The following is an 18,147-nucleotide window of genomic DNA, read 5'->3' as shown; positions in this document are numbered from 1 at the left end:
AGAATGAACAACATAAACCAATGAACAAAAACAGATATAGAGACAGAGAAGCATCGATCAGATGCTCAAAACCCAGAGGGAAGGTAGGGGAGGGTGGGGGTGAGGGGGAGAGATCAACCAAAGGACTTGTATGCATGCATATAAGCATAAGCCATGGATGTGGACAACAGGGGGTGAGGGTGAGGGCAGGATTGGGGGATGAGAGGACATTGGGGGGATAAGGTCACATTTGTAATATCTTAATCAATAAAGGGAAAATAAATTTTTTAAAAAAGTGTAGTATGCAAATTGTCCCCTCAACAGGGAGTTCATCCGGGAGTTCGACCAGGGGGCGGGGCCAGCTGGGGGAAGGGAGGGAGTACCCGGCCAGGAGCCAGCAGCCGCTAGGGACCCTACCAGTGCATCTATTTCATGCACTGGGCCTCTAGGATAGTGAATAATATTGTAATAACTATATCTGGTCCAGGTGGGTACTGGAAATATCATGGGGAAGGTTTTGTAAAGTATATGATTATCTAACTACTATGCTGTACACCTGAAACTAACACCAAATAATACTGAATGTAAAAAATGCTTCCAATTAAAGTATAATCGGCTAAAACTTTATGTCTCATCGAGCACTTAAAAAATGAAATTTTCCCGGCTGGCATGGCTCAGTGGTTGAGCATGGACCTATGAACCAGGAGGTCACAGTTCAATTCCCAGTCAGGGCACATGCCCAGGTTGCGGGCTCGATCCCCACTGTGAGGCATGTAGGAGGCAGCCGATCAATGATGCTCTCTCATCATTGATGTTTCTATCTCTCTCTCCTTCTCCTTTCCCCTCTTAAATCAATAAAAATATTTTTTAAATGAAATTTACCCTGAAAACAAGCAAGATAAAATTTCAGCTAAAATCAACTTTATGCCATTAAACTTTTGTTCCAAACTTTTGATCAAGGAAGCAAGCAAGCCAAAGACCCACATTTCATCTTTGATGCCCCATCCTTGTTCTACTCACATGAGCATAACTCAGGAAGAAGAGCTGGTTATTGGTGAATGTGATACCTGGTAGCAGAGGCTCCTCAACTCCCTGCCTCTTGTCATTTATCCATTTCCTATAAGCCTGGTGAGAGAAGCAAAGTGAATGATCTTCTGCAATGATGTCTTTTCTCTTTTCAATCCAGTGCAGATATATTAAATATATCCTCTACCATGTACATAATATATTTTGTCAAGGTTTCCTTTAAGAAAACAAACCTGGAAATGCAAATCAATGTTGTATGGCTTAACAGTGAGGCAGGTTCACCTGAAAAAAGACCTTACATTCAATAAATACCAAAGCAGTAGGGTCAAAGTGTTCAATAACTACCCTTCCTGAAAAAAATAATGTTCTTTTTCTTCCTACCAGGGAACAAACAAATCAAGTACAATGACAAAGCCTATGGAAATAAATTTTGGGGTCAACATACTGCCAATTTTAAATTTTGCCAAGTAAGAGGGAAAACAATCATCTTCGATAACCATCATCTTGTAGAAATAAAATGTATTTTAACTAGAATAGAGGAAGGATTTAATCTTGGAATAACACCCTTGTCTTTACATTGAATGGATTTAGCTTTATGAAAATCTTTCCATATCACCCTATGTTTCTTGTTTCACCACAAACCAGTGGATTATGAAAGCATTATTATGGACTCTTACCTGGCCCACTATATGAGAACCACTAGCCTCTGGTCATAATAAGTTTGATATTTTAAGAGAAAATTATAAGGAAGGAAAACTCATATGAACCTAGCCCTGAGGAGATTTCTGTAGCATGCTTTGATATTATTATGTATCTTCTGAAAACTATCTTTTAAATACATGATACTTAATAACAAAGACTTTTGTTTAGGAAGTAACTTTACACCCTAAAAAGAAAAAAAAAGAAATGTGGCTCTATTCATATCATAGAGTATAATAGAGTCAATGGGGCAATATAATTCTACTTACAGAAATTCACAGAATTTACAGAAATCTAAGTCCTCAAGAACATGACTATGCTGTAAATTGAGATGTACCCATACAGTGTTTTAGAGCTTAATTTTAAAAATCACAGCAAATGTTGCAGTACATACCCTAAAAGCTTCCCGCAGACCTCCATTATCGGCAATATTTTCTCCCAGGGTCCTCTTCCCTTTTACCTAATGAGAAGAAAAAGAAAAAAAGTGTTTCACAGTCAACTATCATTCAGCAAGAGGCATAAATATGACAGCAATAAAAAGTGCCACATTTTAAAGAGAAAATTACATTCAATAAGTCAGAAGTAGTCATAATATACTTTGAGATAGAAAACTAACCCCAGCAAGGTGCTCCTGAATATAATAATTTCTATTTTATTATGTAACACATTTTTTCCACCAAACTCTTTATTCTTACCAATTTAACCAGCTCCAATAAAATGTTAAAAAAAATATTCTCATTGGCTCTAATTTAAAATAGGAAAAAAATAAAAATGTCAATATACAGATTACTTTCTCTGATTAACTCACATAATGTGAGTATTCTTTTCAGTGTGTTCATGTTTCCAAAAATTTACCTCACATAGTAACAAGAGTTTCAGACCAACCATCTCCGTTTCACCTTCACCAATTTCCAAGAAAAATTAAAAGGACAGTAGTTTTCATGGGGAACAAAGGTCGAGGCTTGCAATATGCATGATAACTAACCAAGCATGGTGACGAAATTCTTCTAAACATTTGAAGATTGTTCCTTAAACCCTTTTATAGGCTATGTCAAAGAACAATCTAAACCAATATAGCCCACAAGCCAAAATCCAACCTGCTGCTGTGTTTGTACAGACAGCAAGGTAAGACTGGATTTTACACTGTTCAGTCTTTGGGGAGGAAGAATAGAAGAAAGCATAATATTTTGGGGTATGTGAAAATTATGTGAAGTTCAAATTTCAGTGTCCATAATTCAAGTTTTATTTGCACAGAGCCATGCCTATTCATGTACATATTGTCTGTGGCTGTTCTATCACTACTGTGTCAGGGTTGAGTTATTGCAACAGAGAATTTACAGCCCACAAAGCCTAAATTATTTACCAACTGGTCCTTTACAAAAGTTTGCCCATCCCTGCATAGGAGGCAGAATAATGTTCTCTGCTAAAAGATGCCTATGTCTTAATCCCTGGAATCTGTGAAAATGTTGCCTGATATGACAAAAGAGATTTTTAAAATATGATTAAGGTAAGGATATTGAGATGGAGACATTGGCCTACATTGTTCAAGTAGGTCTAATCCTATATAATAAAAGCCCAATATGCAAATCAACTGAACAGCAGAACAACTGGTAGGCAGGGGTGAGGCCAGTGAGCGGGCAGTGCCATGCTAGCCAAGGCAGGTGCCAGCGGGCAGAGGGAGGGGACGGTGATTGGTGGGCGGTGTGGCTGCAAGGTGATGGGGACTGGGCCAGCATCCTCCAATCTGCTCCACCAGTTGCCTCCCTAAACTGTCAGTCAGACATCCCCCGAGGGCTCCTGGACTGCAACTGGGTGCAAGCTGGGCTGAGGAAAGCCCTCTCCTCCCCAGGTGCATGAATTTTCATGCACCAGGCCTCTAGTGTAATTATAAGGGTCCTTTTCAAACAGAGAAAAAGGAAGTCAAAAGAGTGAGTGTCTCAGCGTGATGCAATGTGAAAAGACTCAACCCGGCATTGCTGGTGCTGAAGAAGGAATCTGGGCAGCCTGTAAAAGCTAGAAAAGGTGAGGAAACAGATTCTTCCCTAGAGCAGCTAGAAAATAAAGCAGTCCTAGTGAGACCTGAGTCAGACATACAGAACTGTATAATAATAAAGTTGTGTTATTTCAAGTCACTAAGTTTGTGGTGATTTGCTATAGTAGTAACAGGAAATAATACACCCTGTTCTAAACCTTCAAGCCATGGATCCTATCAACTCTTTATTTTCATGCTAGCCCAATCACCCAAGTATCAGGCAATACCAATGAATTTAAACAAATCTTCAGATAACAGTGATCTCTATAATCACCCAGGACCTTCCCAGCTTCAGTCTCAAAAAGTTACCACTCCAGCTTTACATATCATCTTACAACACAAACAAAAATTAACTCAAAAAGGATGACAGACTTGAACACCTAAAAACCATAAAACTCCTAGAAGAAAACAGGCAGTGAGCCCCTTAACAGTGGTCTTGGCAATAACTTTTTTTTTTTATCTGACACCAAAAGCAAAAGCAAAAATGAATAAGTGGGACTACATTAAACTAAATCCTTCTACACAGCAAAGGAAACCATCAAAAAATTAAAAGGAAACCTACTGAAGGGGAGAAAATAATTGTACTAGTATATCATGTATCAGATAAAGGGCTAATATATAAAATATACAGAGAACTCATACAACTCAATAGCAAAAAAACAAACAATTCCATTTTTAAAAATGGACAGAGGATCTGAATGACATTTTTCCAAAGAAGAAATATAGATGGCCAATAGGTACATGAAAAAATGCTGAACATCGTTAATCATGAGAAACATCCAAATCAAAACCACAATAAGATATCATCTCACAGCTATTAGAAGAGCTACTATTAAAAAGACAAGAAATAACAAGTGTTGGCAAGGCGTATAGAAGAAGGAACCCCTATACACTTTTGGTGGGAATGTAATTAGTGAAACTACCATGGAAAATGGTATAAAATTTCCCCCAAAAAATTAAATATAGAATTACCATATGATCCAAGAATTCCATTTCTGGGAATGTATCCAAAGAAAATGAAAACATTAATTCAAAAAGATATATGCACCCCCATATTCACTGCAGTAGAAACAATCTAAATGACCACTGATGATAGATGCATGGATAAATAAGATGTGAAACACACACACACACACACACACACACACACACAATGGAATACTACTCAGCCATAAAAAGAATAAAATCTTGACATTTAAGACAACGTGGATGGACAATAGAGGGTATTATTCTATGTGAAATAGGTCAGAGTGAAATAAGAGAAAGATAAATACCATATGATCTCACTTATGTGTGGAATCTAAAAACAAAACAAAAATGAAACTGAATTCATAAAGAGAACAGAGTGGTGGTTGCTAGAGGCAGAGGGTGGGGGTAGGGGAAATGAGTGAACTTGTTTTGTTTTGTTTTCAGTTTAAATAAACTGAATTAAAATTATTTTTTTGTTAATCCTCACCCGAGGATATTCTTCCATTGATTTTTAGAGAAAGTGGAAGGGAGGAAGAGAGACACACAGAGAGAAACATCAATGTGAGAGAGACACATCAATTGGTTGCCTCCTGCACACTCCGACTGATGTCGGGGATTGAGCCTGCAACTGGGGTACATGCTCTTGACAGGAATCGAACCCGCCACCCTTCAGTCAGCGGGCTGATGCTCTATCCATTGAACCAAACCAATCAGGGCTGAATTAAAAATTTTTAAGAGAAAAAAAATAAAGCTATTGATTCTCTTAGCAGCAGCTTCCTTGACACTACTGCTAGCCTACCAGTTGAAAAAATAGTTTAGCTGAGCTCTTGATAATTGTGACTACTGGTTAGGGTGGGTGCATACCTTGGACATTTTTTCATGGAAATATTTGAGCAATAATCGTTGAAAAACTACATAATTTCATCTAGTCATTACAGGAGGTGGACAGAGTATTTATAAGGTTGCTGTATTTTGCTTCAGTATAAAGAAAAGCAGCAGGGCATCAGAGAAATGCAAATTAAAACTACAAGACATCGCCTCACACCTGTCAGAATGGCTACTATCAACAAACGTTTAGAAGAAGATATGGAGAAAAGAGAACCCTCATGCACAGGTGGTGGGAGTGCAGATTGGTACAGCCACTGTTGAAAGCAGTATGAAGTTTCCTCAAAAAAATGAAAATGGAATGGCCTTATGACCCAGATATTCCACTCTGGGAACACATCCAAAGAAGCCCAAAACACCAATTTGAAAGAATATATGCATCCCTGTGTTCTTTGCAGCAGTATTTACAATAGCTAAATTCTGGAAGCAGCCCAAGTGTCCATCAATAGATGAGCGGATAAAAGAGTTATGGTACATTTATACAATGGATTACTATGCAGCTATAAAAAAAAATAAGGAAATCTTAACATTTGCGACAGCATGGGTGGATCTGGAGAATATTATATTAAGTGAATTAAAGCAGTCAGAGAAAGACAAGTACCATGTGATTTCACTTATATGTGGAATCTAATGAACAAAATGAACTAACAAACAAAACAGAAACAGACTCATAGAGAACAGACTGACAGCTGTCAGAGGGGTCGGGGTCGGGGCTGGGTGAGAAAGGTGAAGGGATTAAGCAAAGAAAAAAAAAGAAAGACTCATGAACACAGGCAACAGTATGGTGATTGTCAAAGAGAAGGTTAGGGGAGGTAGAAGAAGTTAAAGAGGGAGTTAATGGTAATGGAAGGAGACTCACCACTTGGGGTGGTAAACACACAATACAATAAACAGATTATGCATTACAGAATTGTATACCTGAAACCAGTATAATTTTATTAACCAATGTCACCTCAATAAATTAATTTTTTTAAAGTTATGAGTGACTAGATATCTTGTTCAGGACCAAAAGTTAGAATTGTCCCTTGCCACCCTGTGGTAACCTGATGGCGATAAAATAAATTCATGCTTCTTTCAGTTAACACCCAAAATCCCTTGGACTACTAGAGACTTGGAATTCAACTACTCCCCAAAACACAGCACATCTTGACACAGTCTTCCTCCCCAAATGTGAGTGAACTGGAAAAATAAAAGGGTTTGTATTCCTAAATGTCCCAGGGGAGAATGAAGTTGTTGGCCTGGGAACCACACTTTGAGCACCAATGGTCTAAAGCAAGCTAACATCCCAATGAGAAAAATCCACAATATGTCCCCTTTACCACAGTCATACTCACATTTAGGCCAGCTTTCTTCCAGTAATAGTTGCTATACTGGTTAACCATGCACTTTGTTTTTTCCTTAAACTTTTCTTCGGAGTCCAGAGACCACCAGGGATCCAGGTTTCCATTTTTATCATATTTTCTACCTAGCAAAAGGAAAGTTAAAATATATTTGTATTATTTATAGAAACTAATTTCTTCATCTTCCCTATCCCTCGTTTCCACAAGTCTTGAAAAAGCAGTCCCAAGCAACAGAGACTACTCCTGGGAGCTGCTCCCGCCTTCTCTCCAGTGTCACAGGTTCGTTGTGAAAGAGGAAAAAGGAGAAAGAGGTTTGAGGAAGTTCTTTCCTTTGAAGCAACAAAGAGCATTTCAATAAGATTCATCAGCTTATGGCAAACACTTTTTTTTTTCAGTTCAAACTCATTTCCTTTTTATTAAAATTCAAGTTACCATTACATGGTTTGGTACTCAATAAAGGAAAATTTGTTCAAATAAGGTAATATGTTATCATCAGTATTTCCAGATGATTGTTTACACTCAAGTAGTAGTATCAGTAAATGCTTGGGAAGCCTATCGATGGGGTTTATACCTTGTTAAGGCCCAGCTCCTCTGGAGTGGAGATTCCCAGTTCATTGAAAGTTGGTCTAAGTTCCTGAATGACATAAGGGTGGATTTCCTTATGCGGTCCTGCTTTGTCCTTAACAACCTCTAGGATGCGAACAGCTCTTGTAAAACCATTTAACCGTCTGCATGCCCGCAAAGCAGCATCAATGATTTGGGGTTCTGGAACCAGATCTTAGCCAACAAGCATGTTCATCCCTTTACGCAATTCCCAGGCATCAATATCTGGCTTGTTGAAGTATGTCATTCAGCGAGCATCAAATTCCTCATCTGTCTCATGTGACCCACGGGAGTAACAGCAAACTGACTGGATACATCACCAGGACAGAGTCTCGGGTAATGATTGTGGTGGTAGGTAAGCCGGTCTCCTTTGTTTTTCCGGCACGCACCATTTTTAACTAATCTTGGATTCTTTGTCGTCACCTAATATGACCCAAAATCTTCTCTGGATTATGAAATTAAATGGCTTCAATCAGAAAGCCCGTGGAGGGAGTCAGAACACCAGTGAAATTCCAAATGATCCATAGGAATAGCCCTAATGAGTCATTCACACCCAGCAACCACAGCCCCTGACTCAACCCTATAGGAACGTGATTCCTCCAAGTTGTCAGGAACTGAGAGACACAAAACCTGTTATGAATCATTCCACAGCCATCAGTGTGGATGGAAGGCCCATCTGTCCTGCTATGACAAGGAAGGTTGCTTTAAAAAGAGAACTTGGAACAAGAATGGAAATCTCCAAAACATAATGGAAAATGCTTTTTTTTTTTTTCCTACAGGCTCACTCTTCACTTTCTCTACACCCTTCAAAAATGTTTGGGTGTATCTGAACTATCTTCTGTACTCACCCAAGATTACCACTGGTTTACTTTTTTTTTTTTAATCCTCATCCAAGAATACTTTTTCCATTGATTCTTTTAGAGAGAGCAGAGGGAGGGGGAAAGAGAGAGAGAGAAAAACATCGATGTGAAAGAGACACATTGGTTGGTTGCCTCCCACACGCGCCCCGACTGGCGTTGGGGCATCGAGCCTGTAACCAAGGTATGCGCCTTTGATCAGAATCGAATCCAGACCCTTCAGTCTGCAGGCCAATGTTCTAACCACTGAGAAAACCCGGCTAGGGTTGGTTTAAACTTAATTATGCAGAGAATTCTTTGTTGGGCATAAAAGAAAGTTCCCTAACCAAAGATGTTAATTGCTCTATTGCTCTGGCTGGTGTGGCTCAATGGTTGATCATCGACCTATGAACCAGAGGTCACAGTTCGATTCCTGGTCAGGGCACATACCTGGGTTGCAGGCTCCATCCCCAGTAGGGGTTGTGCAAGAGGCAGCTGATTAATGATGCTCTCTCATCATTGTTGTGTCTGTCTCTCCCTCCTCCTTCTTCTCTGAAATAAATATATATATATATTGTTTGTTTGTTTGTTTTTAAAGATGTTAACTGGAATAATCTGAAGCTCTTCAATAAGGCTAGATGCCACTACCACCCTCTCTGGAAGAGTATGGAGTCACTGTCCTCCAACCACTAACCAACCAATTATAAAATAGATACTAGGCATGTCCTTATATGTACAATGTACTGATTACAGAGTGAAATTATTAGATGTTGTCCTTTGAGAGACAATCCTGAAGGCATCTAGAAGATTCCAAGGAAGCACTGTAGCACTGTACTTAAATTTCCCAGGAAGAAAGACCCAGAACCAAGAGATCAATACTGGCTTTTGTTTCTTATCTAAGACTATCCTCTCAGATAAACCAAGCATGCAAAGCTAGAAAGTATTGCTCTGGTTATTCAGATGACTACAAGGCAGCTATATTTTAACCGGGAGGAAAGACCAAGGGAGCACAAAGCCTATGTGACTAAGTAAGGGCCAGTGGGAATACAGGAAGAATTGTCCATAAGAAGAACCAAAAGGGTCTCTGGCCCTGGGAAGATACCCAGGAAAGGATGTTGGAGATATCACAGACATGAAAGAAAGGGGTCCCTCTATTAAATGTTGCCTTGAGCCAGCCGGGTTCTCGAGTCTACATGTAAATCTTTGTGTGGATGTAGAGGTGATCATAATTTGCTGCTAATTCATAAGTTTTGGAGTTTCATGTGGCTTTCCAATAGTACTCCAGAATTGAAGGAGAAAGAAGTGTTGTTTAAAAATGGTAACTCTCAAAGAGTGATCATTTCTTTAGTGTATGCCATATTCTGCTCTTTTCTTTTGCTTAAATGTCTTCAGGGAACATAGCATATTCTATATTATGCATTATTAGGAAAGCATAGCCTTTTTAAAATTCTAAATATATGCCAGCATAGAGAAAAACAGAGACTGAGCATTGCATAATCCTTGAAACAGTATAAAGGAACCAGTCAGCCAAGCTCCAGATTCCTAACTCACTGAATCCTCATTTGGCAGCATGTATAATCATCCTCAGAGCAGAGCTCACACCTCCAGAGAGAGCATCAAGATGGTGAATAAAGAAATGACAAAGGGAAGAAGCTATAAAGGAATTCCTATAATTATTGTGGCAACTACAGGAATTGTGATCTAAATGCACAACGAACTTCATTGAAATGACAAAGTCACTTTTTATCATTCTATCCCATTGCAATGGGAACAATTATTTATTTATTGCAAGCTATCACTGCAAGACATGGGGGAAAGTTTACAATCAGCAATCATACTTCACTGGATAATCATCAAGCTATGATGATGCCACTATGCAAAAATAATAGCAACAATTAACATCTACATAGTCAACATTATCATAAAAGCAGCAGCTTATACAATGAACCAGTACTTACCATTATTATCAAATCCATGTGTAAATTCGTGTCCAACAATTACTCCTATAGCACCATAACTCAAAGATCTACAACATAAATATATAATTTGCAGAAAATTACAAGCATGAATCTCAGAGCATAATCCTTTAATTTTTTTTCAATGAGAAGCAAAGATAATTTGCTTTCTAGTACCCATGTTAATAATAATCACAAAATTGTAAAAAAACAAACAAACAAACAAAAAACAGCCCTATCTGGTTTGGCTCAGTGGATAGACCGTCGGCCTGCAGACTGAAAGGTCCCAGGTTCGATTCTGGTCAAGGGCATGTACCTTGGTTGCAGGCACATCCCCTGTTGGGGGTATGCAGAAGGCAGATGATTGATGTTTCTCTCTCATCGATGTTTCTAACTCTCTACCCCTCTCCCTTCCTCTCTGTAAAAAATCAATAAAATGTATTTTTTTTAAAAATCCAAATGTGCCCTTCTCATTAAAATGGACAAAGAAAATATAAATTCTCACATTATCATTATGACCATGTATGGGGCTTATTTCTCCTACCCTATGAAATTAGGGGCGTGAAAGAAATGGTTTGTAAAGTCCCTTCCAGCCCTAAGGTTTTTATTATTCTATATCAGGTCTAGCTGTAGTTTATATTTATAAACACCCAAAGCAGTAGCAGGGTTTGAAAAGATCCTGTCAGTCAACATACCATTTATTTTTTATCTGAGAACCTGCTGAAAAATCTCTACAGACTTAGAAGTTAAATTGTTTTTCAAATGTAGTCATAAAAAAGGAATAGAGCAGAGATTAAAAGGGATCAGCCTGCTGTCAAGGTAGTCACGTTTCTCTGCTTTTGTGACAGACACCCTCACAACTGAATGACAAAGACTGTGAAGCCTTAACCAGATTTGGAAAAGTCATTTTATCATTTCTCTTCACCTCTGAAGATGCATGTGGTAGATTACCTACAAGGGTGACCACTGACAATTCCACACACCCTGAATGCATGTGCCACCTCCTCCCAACAAGAGGCAACGACTTCCTTTCCCTTAAATCTGGATAGGCCTCTGGATTTGCTATGATCAAAAGAAGGCAACAGAAGGGGCCGGGTGTGGCTTCTGGACCTAGGCTTTGACAGGCCTTAATTCTTAAAAATTTCCTACCTCGGAAGTTAATTCCATGTAAAGAAGGTAAACTAATCAGCTGGACACAAAGAGGCCAAGCAAGGCAAGCAAGAGACACCAAAAGTTGTCAGACTTCTAATGGAAGAGAGACCTAGCTAGGCCCCAGCCATTCAAGCCAGTCCAACTGAGACAGCAGACATGTGAAAGTCACCTTAGATCCCCTGGTCCCAGTTAAGTTGCCAGCCAATGAACATCACACAGAACAGAGACAAGCGTCTCGGCTGAATCTTGCCCAAACTGTGGATTCATATGCCAGTAGTGGTTGTTCAATGGAGCTTTGTTACATGGCAATATAACTGAAACAGAAGCATGTTAATGGTGTATGAAGTAATCAATAAGGGGGCTTCCACTCATGTGTGTCTGCGTTCTTCTCTGTCAGCTTTAAGTTCTATGAAGGTTAAACCTGTATCTACTTGATCACTGCTAAATTCTCTGTACCTAGTACACAGTAAGAAAGTAACAACGATTTAACTAACAGATTAACTTTACCGTTTCATGCAAATGACAGATTGATATGTACCTTCTTTTAGTTATTTAATGTATGGATAAGGATTATAAACAACTTAAAATCCTTGTTATGAGGATACTTCCTGAGATTTGCAATTATGCTAAAAATACCAGTATTTCACAGTTACTTCCTGACATGCAACATCAAAGTAACCCGGCAAATAGACAGGACCAGTAAGTAGAAGGAACGAGAATTTTTGAAGCAACATGTTATTACAGGACATAATGATCCTTAACATGCTAATTGTTTGTCTCAACTATACCCAAGGAAGTGTTGCAAGATTTAATTTTTCCCCTTGGTGGCAATTCTTTCCTTTGTTATTTCTTTCCTGCAAGGTAATTTGCATTTGAAAAAATGCTTCCTACTGTTTTTCCATCATTGCAAACCTTCATTAAAGAAGTAAGAGTGAAATTATGCATTTCAATCATACTGCTATCATAGCAGTGTGGGACAAACTTGTAATTTTACATAGTGCTAATTTTTACAGCAGTAGCTATCACTGTGCAGCCTGTAACATTTCGTTTTTTCCAGACCTCTCAGCCCTGACAATCATATTCGATTCTCTACAAGCCTTGGTCAGTGCTGTTGAATTTAAGAGATGAACAATGGACGTTTACCGGAACTGTTCTACAATAAATGTCCCTTCAGAGAGACTGCTCCAATAAGCTTCCTACTTGCAAAGGGTAATAGAGAATTCAGAAAAATGATTGAATCATTGTAAGTTCTGATTCTCAGCCAAATAAGTGCAATCCTTTGGACAAGAGATAAAGAAGTAATTTTACATGACTAAGCCTTACAATGATAATGGTTCATGATACTAAATTCACATATTCCATGTTATCAATGGACATTATTTAAATTAGCATCGTAAAAATAGATAGATAAATAAATAAATAAATAAATAAATAAATAAAGCTATGCCTTTTAACAATATGACTGGCTGGCCAGAACAAGGAAACTCCTGCAGAGAAAATCTAGCCTTCCAAAAATAAAATGGGAAAGATGAAATGTTTCCACCTACTCAGTTTCTCTTTTGTTCTTACTACCCAATGGATTTAACAAATGCACAGGGTTTGCTGTCAACAGGGAATCAATCATACTGCTGTCTGGAGCAACCATTATCTCAAGCAGTCATCAAGTAAGGGCTACTCTATGCCTGAAATGTAAATTCATAAAAATCTCAGAGTTAGAAGTGTCTTTAAGGTCATCTAACTCTACTCCTTAGCTGAACTGGGCCCCCCCGGCTCTACAAAAACCAGTTCAAAAGGTCCTAAGACTTCTCCTTGGGCACTTTCAATAACCAGGAGCTCCCCCGCTTCTGAGGTGGCCCATTCTCTCATCAGTGGTTGTAAATAAAATAGATCTCGCCATAGCCGGTTTGGCTCAGTGGATAGAGCCTTGGCCTGAGGACTGAAGGGTCCCGGGTTCGATTCTGGTCAAAGGCATATGCCGGGATTGCAGGCTTGATCCCCAATGAGGGGCATGCAGGAGGCAGCTGATCAATGATTCTCTCTCATCATTGATGTTTCTATCTCTCTCTCCCTCTCTGAAATCAATAAAAAAATATTTATAAAGAATAAAATAAAACAGATCTCCCTATTGTTAAAATGGAATCTCTTTCCCATGTCTTATATCCATTGGGTGGAATCTCTCGCTGAACACCCTCTGACCCCCGACCCCAAATATAGTAAATCATTCTGCCACCTTAACTTTCTTTCAAAAATATGAAGTTATGAGGTTCTTCCTCAAATGCTCTCTTCTCAAGTTCTTTCAACTATTTTTCTTGTCATGAACTTAGACCAGTGGTCAGCAAACTGCGGCCCCTTGAGTGTGGCTCTTCCACAAAATACCACGTGCGGGCGCGCACGTACAATGCGATTGAAACTTCGTGGCCTCACTCAAGGGGCCAAAGAGCCGCATGTGGCTCGCAAGCCGCAGTTTGCCGACCACTGACCTAGACCAACATTTCCCAAAACATAGGAAAAGAGGGATTTTAGGAACCTCTAGGTTAAACATATTTAAATAAGTTTCTTTCTCATCTGCCTGAGGACTGGGGGGTCCCAGGTTCAATTCCAGTCAAGGACACATACCTTGGTTGCAGGCTCTTCCCAGGCCCAGACCCTGGTTGGGGCTCATGCAGGAGACAACCAATCGATGTGTTTCTCTCACATCAATGTTTCTCTCTGTCTTTCCCTCTCTTTCCCACTCTCCCTAAAAATCAATGGAAAAATTCCCTCAGATGAGGATTAACAAAAAATAAAAATAAATAAATAAGTTTCCTTCTTATAGAGTTTCTTAGGGATTTTTATGCTGCTAAGTATTGTGGATCTCCAAAACAAAGGGAAGGGGAGGATGACTTACCTCTATTACTACTTCATGGAACACACACTTTGGAATATGTTATCTTAGGCCATTTACAATCCTGATTCTCTCCTCTAGAAACAATTCAGCCTACCAATGCCCCCATCATTATACCCAACACTCAGGGGAGGGCTAAGCTGACCAGTGTGGGCAGAAATGATAAGTACTACCTGGTTCTGAAGGCTATCTGTCCAGAACAGATGCATGTATGGGAATCCATCTCACTGGACTTTGATTCCCATGTGTCCAGCATCTCCATATTTCCAATGCTGATCTTAATAGAGGAGGGATGGTTTCAGTGCAGACACAGAACTCTTTAGGAAAAAAATGCAAATCTCTCCTCCACTGAAGTCTCAAATATGGCTCAGCAAACCAAATGTTGAACTAATCAACACTATTATTATCTCCTAAGTTCTTATTATTTTAATTTTTATATTAAAAATCATCTCACAGACCCAATAAATAATTTCATCAAATTGATAACTTCAAAACTGAACCAGACTATTTCCAAGTCTCCAGGTATATAACCACAATAACAGAAGATCAGTTAAATTGCTAGTGATGAGCAGATTCATAGAATTCTAGAACTTTTTTAGTTTGAAGGGAGCTTAAAGAATATTTAGCCTAAACCTCTAATTTTATATAAATATATATATTTTTCCCTAATCTTAACAATAGGGAAAATTGATTCCAAATATCTGAACACTAATGAAAACTATGCAGCTGAGGCCTAGGATGATATTAATGCATTTGGGCGATACAAACCACTTTCATTTTCATTTATGCTAACAACTCTGCTTTCCTACCATAGGCTTTACTGTTGCCTGCTCCTGTCCACTCGGCACTCACCATTTCCAAGCACAACAATCCAACATCTTCCAACTGGCAGCACCTGAAGCTACAGATGCTCCTCCATTTACAATAGGGTTACGTCCCAATAAACCCATTATAAGTGGAAAATAACTTAAGTTGAAATGCATTCAATACACCTAACCTACGGAACATCACAGCTTAGCTTAGCCTACCTTAACTGTGCTCAGAGTAATTACAGTAGTCTACAGTTGGGCAAAATCATCTGACACAATGACTACACTGCAGAGTATCAGTTGTTCAGCTTCATGATCACTTGGCTGACTGGGAGCTGCAGCTCACTACTGCACCCAACATCACGAGTATCATACCACATAACACTAGCCCGGGAAAAGGTCAAAATTTCCACCAAATGTGTATTGCTTTGGCACCATTGTAAAGTAGACAAATCTTAAGTTAAAGCATCATAAGTGGGGGACAGTTCATAGTGGCTTGCAGACTTTCCTGCCACCAAAGCCCTCTTGGCCTAGGCTGGGGAATGCCAGAAGTTGATACAACTGGTGGAAGCCCTCAAGCAAGAATGGAAGGTGAGTTGTAGGATAAATACTCTAGTTCCCTTGCCCTCAAGACAGGATCACATTGAAGCATATTCTACAGCTCTGCAGCAGGACTGTTGTCCACAGTGATAACTGGCTTGGTAACAGACGTGTCATAGGCAGAATAGTGGCCCCTAAAAGATGTCCACATGCTAACCCCCAGAACCTGTGAATATGCTATTACATGGCAAGGGGGAATTAACACTGTTAATCAGATGAGCTTAAAATAGGGAGACGATCCTGGATTAAAGAGGACAGTGGGAATAAGATGTGACTATGTAGGAATGGTCAAAGAGATGCAACTTCGCAAGTTTGAAAGATGGAGGAAGATGGCCATGAGACAAAGAATGTGGACCACCTCTAAAAGCTAGAAAAGTCAAAAAAATAGGTTCTTTTCCAGAGCTTTCAGAAAGGAATGCGGCCCTGCCCATATCTTGTGTTTAGCCCAGAGACCCAGGTTAGACTTCTAACCTACAGAACTATAAGCAAATAAATTTACATTGTTTTAAGCCAAGTTTGTGATAATTCATTATGGCAGCCATAGAAAACTCCTACAATACAATTTATTGCTTCCTTCCCTCCTTGTCTCATTTCCCAACTCTCCTGCTAGTGTTTCCTGGCATCACCTCCCAAAAGAACTATGTGCACTTGAATCCTTGTCATAGGGTATGCTTTTGGGGAAGCCCAAATCAAAACATTGCCACCATTTTTAATCATATTTAAATTGCCATTTATCCAAACCAAAATACCAGAAACTGGACGTCTAAAATCAAGACTAAATTTTCTGTGCACTAAAGCAAGCAAAAGTACATAATGAAAGTGGTGATATTATTGACAATGAATATTATCAGAATTCCCAATATGTATAGAAATTCTGCATTACATAAGTCTACAATCTTTTGGTATTAATGGCCTTTAAACTGATATACATAACTCCAGACACTGCCAATTTTAAAACTATTGCATAGCTACTCAGATTATATTTCTAAAGACAAATCTGACTACTTGCTCAAAAATGTCAATATTTTCTATTGGCTATTAATGTCCAGGCTCTTTACCCGGCATTCAAAGCCCTCCAATTCAAACATCAACCCTCTTTTCTTGAGTTCTTTTCCACTGCTTCCCTTCATATACCACTTAAAATAGTCAAACTAAACTCTTTGCTATTCTATCATCACATTTCTTTCCTTTTCTCACATTGTTTCTTCTATCTGGAATGTGGTTTGTTTGTTTGTTAATCTTCACCCAAGGATATTCTCTCCATTGCTTTTTAGAGAGTGGAAGGGAGGGGAGGGAGGGAGAGAAACATCACACATAGATTGGTTGCCTCCCACATGCACCCCAACCAGGGCCTAGAATGGAACCTGCAACCCAGGTGTGTGCCCTTGACCAGGAATCGAATCAGCAATCCTGTAATACTCAGGCTGAAGCTCCAACCAATGAGCCACACCGGCCAGGGCTGGAATGGTTTTAGACTCATCACCATCAACTCAAATCCCAAGGTCCAAATATTTGTAGTATGAGTCAATGCACAAGTGAACAAATGCATAAAAATTAAAACTACCTGTATATTACTTGGCTTTTCTGTGCAGGCAGACATACGCCCTGGTAAAAAGAATCAGAAAACAAATACCTAAAATGGTGAGAGTGGGTCCAGCCCATGCCAGGTTCCATGTCCTCTTTTTGCTGAACAACTAGTGACTTTGTTTCTTGGGTTTTTTTTTGTTTTCTTAGACTTCTATGTTCTGCCAAAGCAGCATGTTCTTCCTTATTTGTCAATAACTGGTTTCTTTACTCATTTACTTACCTCGGATATTCTGTTCCCCAGAAGAAAGGCTTCTGGAGCTCTCCTGCTGGAAATCCTGGGGGAAAGACAAACAAACAAAAGTATAAGGGATATAGAGATTGATTTGATGATAAGTACCTGGTTCCAGCTTTAGCCTCAATGTTTCAAAGGCCCATATGAAAGGTACTCCTCAGGGAGCTGGGAACCCTCTAGGTCAGGAGGTCCAACTGTCTTGTCTCTAAGATGATATTAATTCAACTGAATTTGAAATAGGTACATTACATCAATTTCTCTTTTATCATTTTCATATGATTTCTTTTTTAAATTTATCTTTATTGGTAAAAGTATTACAGATGTCCCCTTTTTTTCCCTAGTGACCCCCCTCCACCTTTCACCCAACCCCTGCTCCTGGCCTTCACCACACTATTGTCTGTGTCCAAGGGTTATGCATACATGCATGAGTTCTTTGGTTAATCTCTCCCCACCCACCCTCTGCCTTTCCTCTGAGGTTCGACAGTCTGTTTCATGCTCCTATGTCTCTGGATCTATTTTGCTCATTAGTTTATTTATTTTTAAAAAATCTTGTTTTTAT

General features: G+C 39.1%; 1 protein-coding gene across 1 annotated transcript in view; it reads right to left on the bottom strand.

Moving 5' to 3' along the window:
* PHEX (phosphate regulating endopeptidase homolog, X-linked) overlaps positions 1 to 18,147 on the bottom strand; it is a 201,391-nt gene that overhangs the window by 8,254 nt on the left and 174,990 nt on the right. The window contains exons 16-20 of the mRNA XM_006752997.2: positions 17,577 to 17,631; positions 10,328 to 10,395; positions 6,925 to 7,055; positions 2,099 to 2,164; positions 1,000 to 1,104 (exon numbers count right to left, since the gene is read on the bottom strand). Coding sequence (XP_006753060.1) covers positions 1,000 to 1,104; positions 2,099 to 2,164; positions 6,925 to 7,055; positions 10,328 to 10,395; positions 17,577 to 17,631 — 425 coding nt within the window. The remainder of the gene's footprint in view (positions 1 to 999; positions 1,105 to 2,098; positions 2,165 to 6,924; positions 7,056 to 10,327; positions 10,396 to 17,576; positions 17,632 to 18,147) is intronic.

The sequence above is a fragment of the Myotis davidii genome, unplaced genomic scaffold, assembly GCF_000327345.1.
Source record: "Myotis davidii unplaced genomic scaffold, ASM32734v1 scaffold930, whole genome shotgun sequence".
Classification (NCBI taxonomy): Eukaryota; Metazoa; Chordata; class Mammalia; order Chiroptera; family Vespertilionidae; genus Myotis; species Myotis davidii.
The sequence above is the reverse complement of the archived record's forward strand: the minus strand, read 5'-3'. Positions and strand labels throughout refer to the sequence as shown.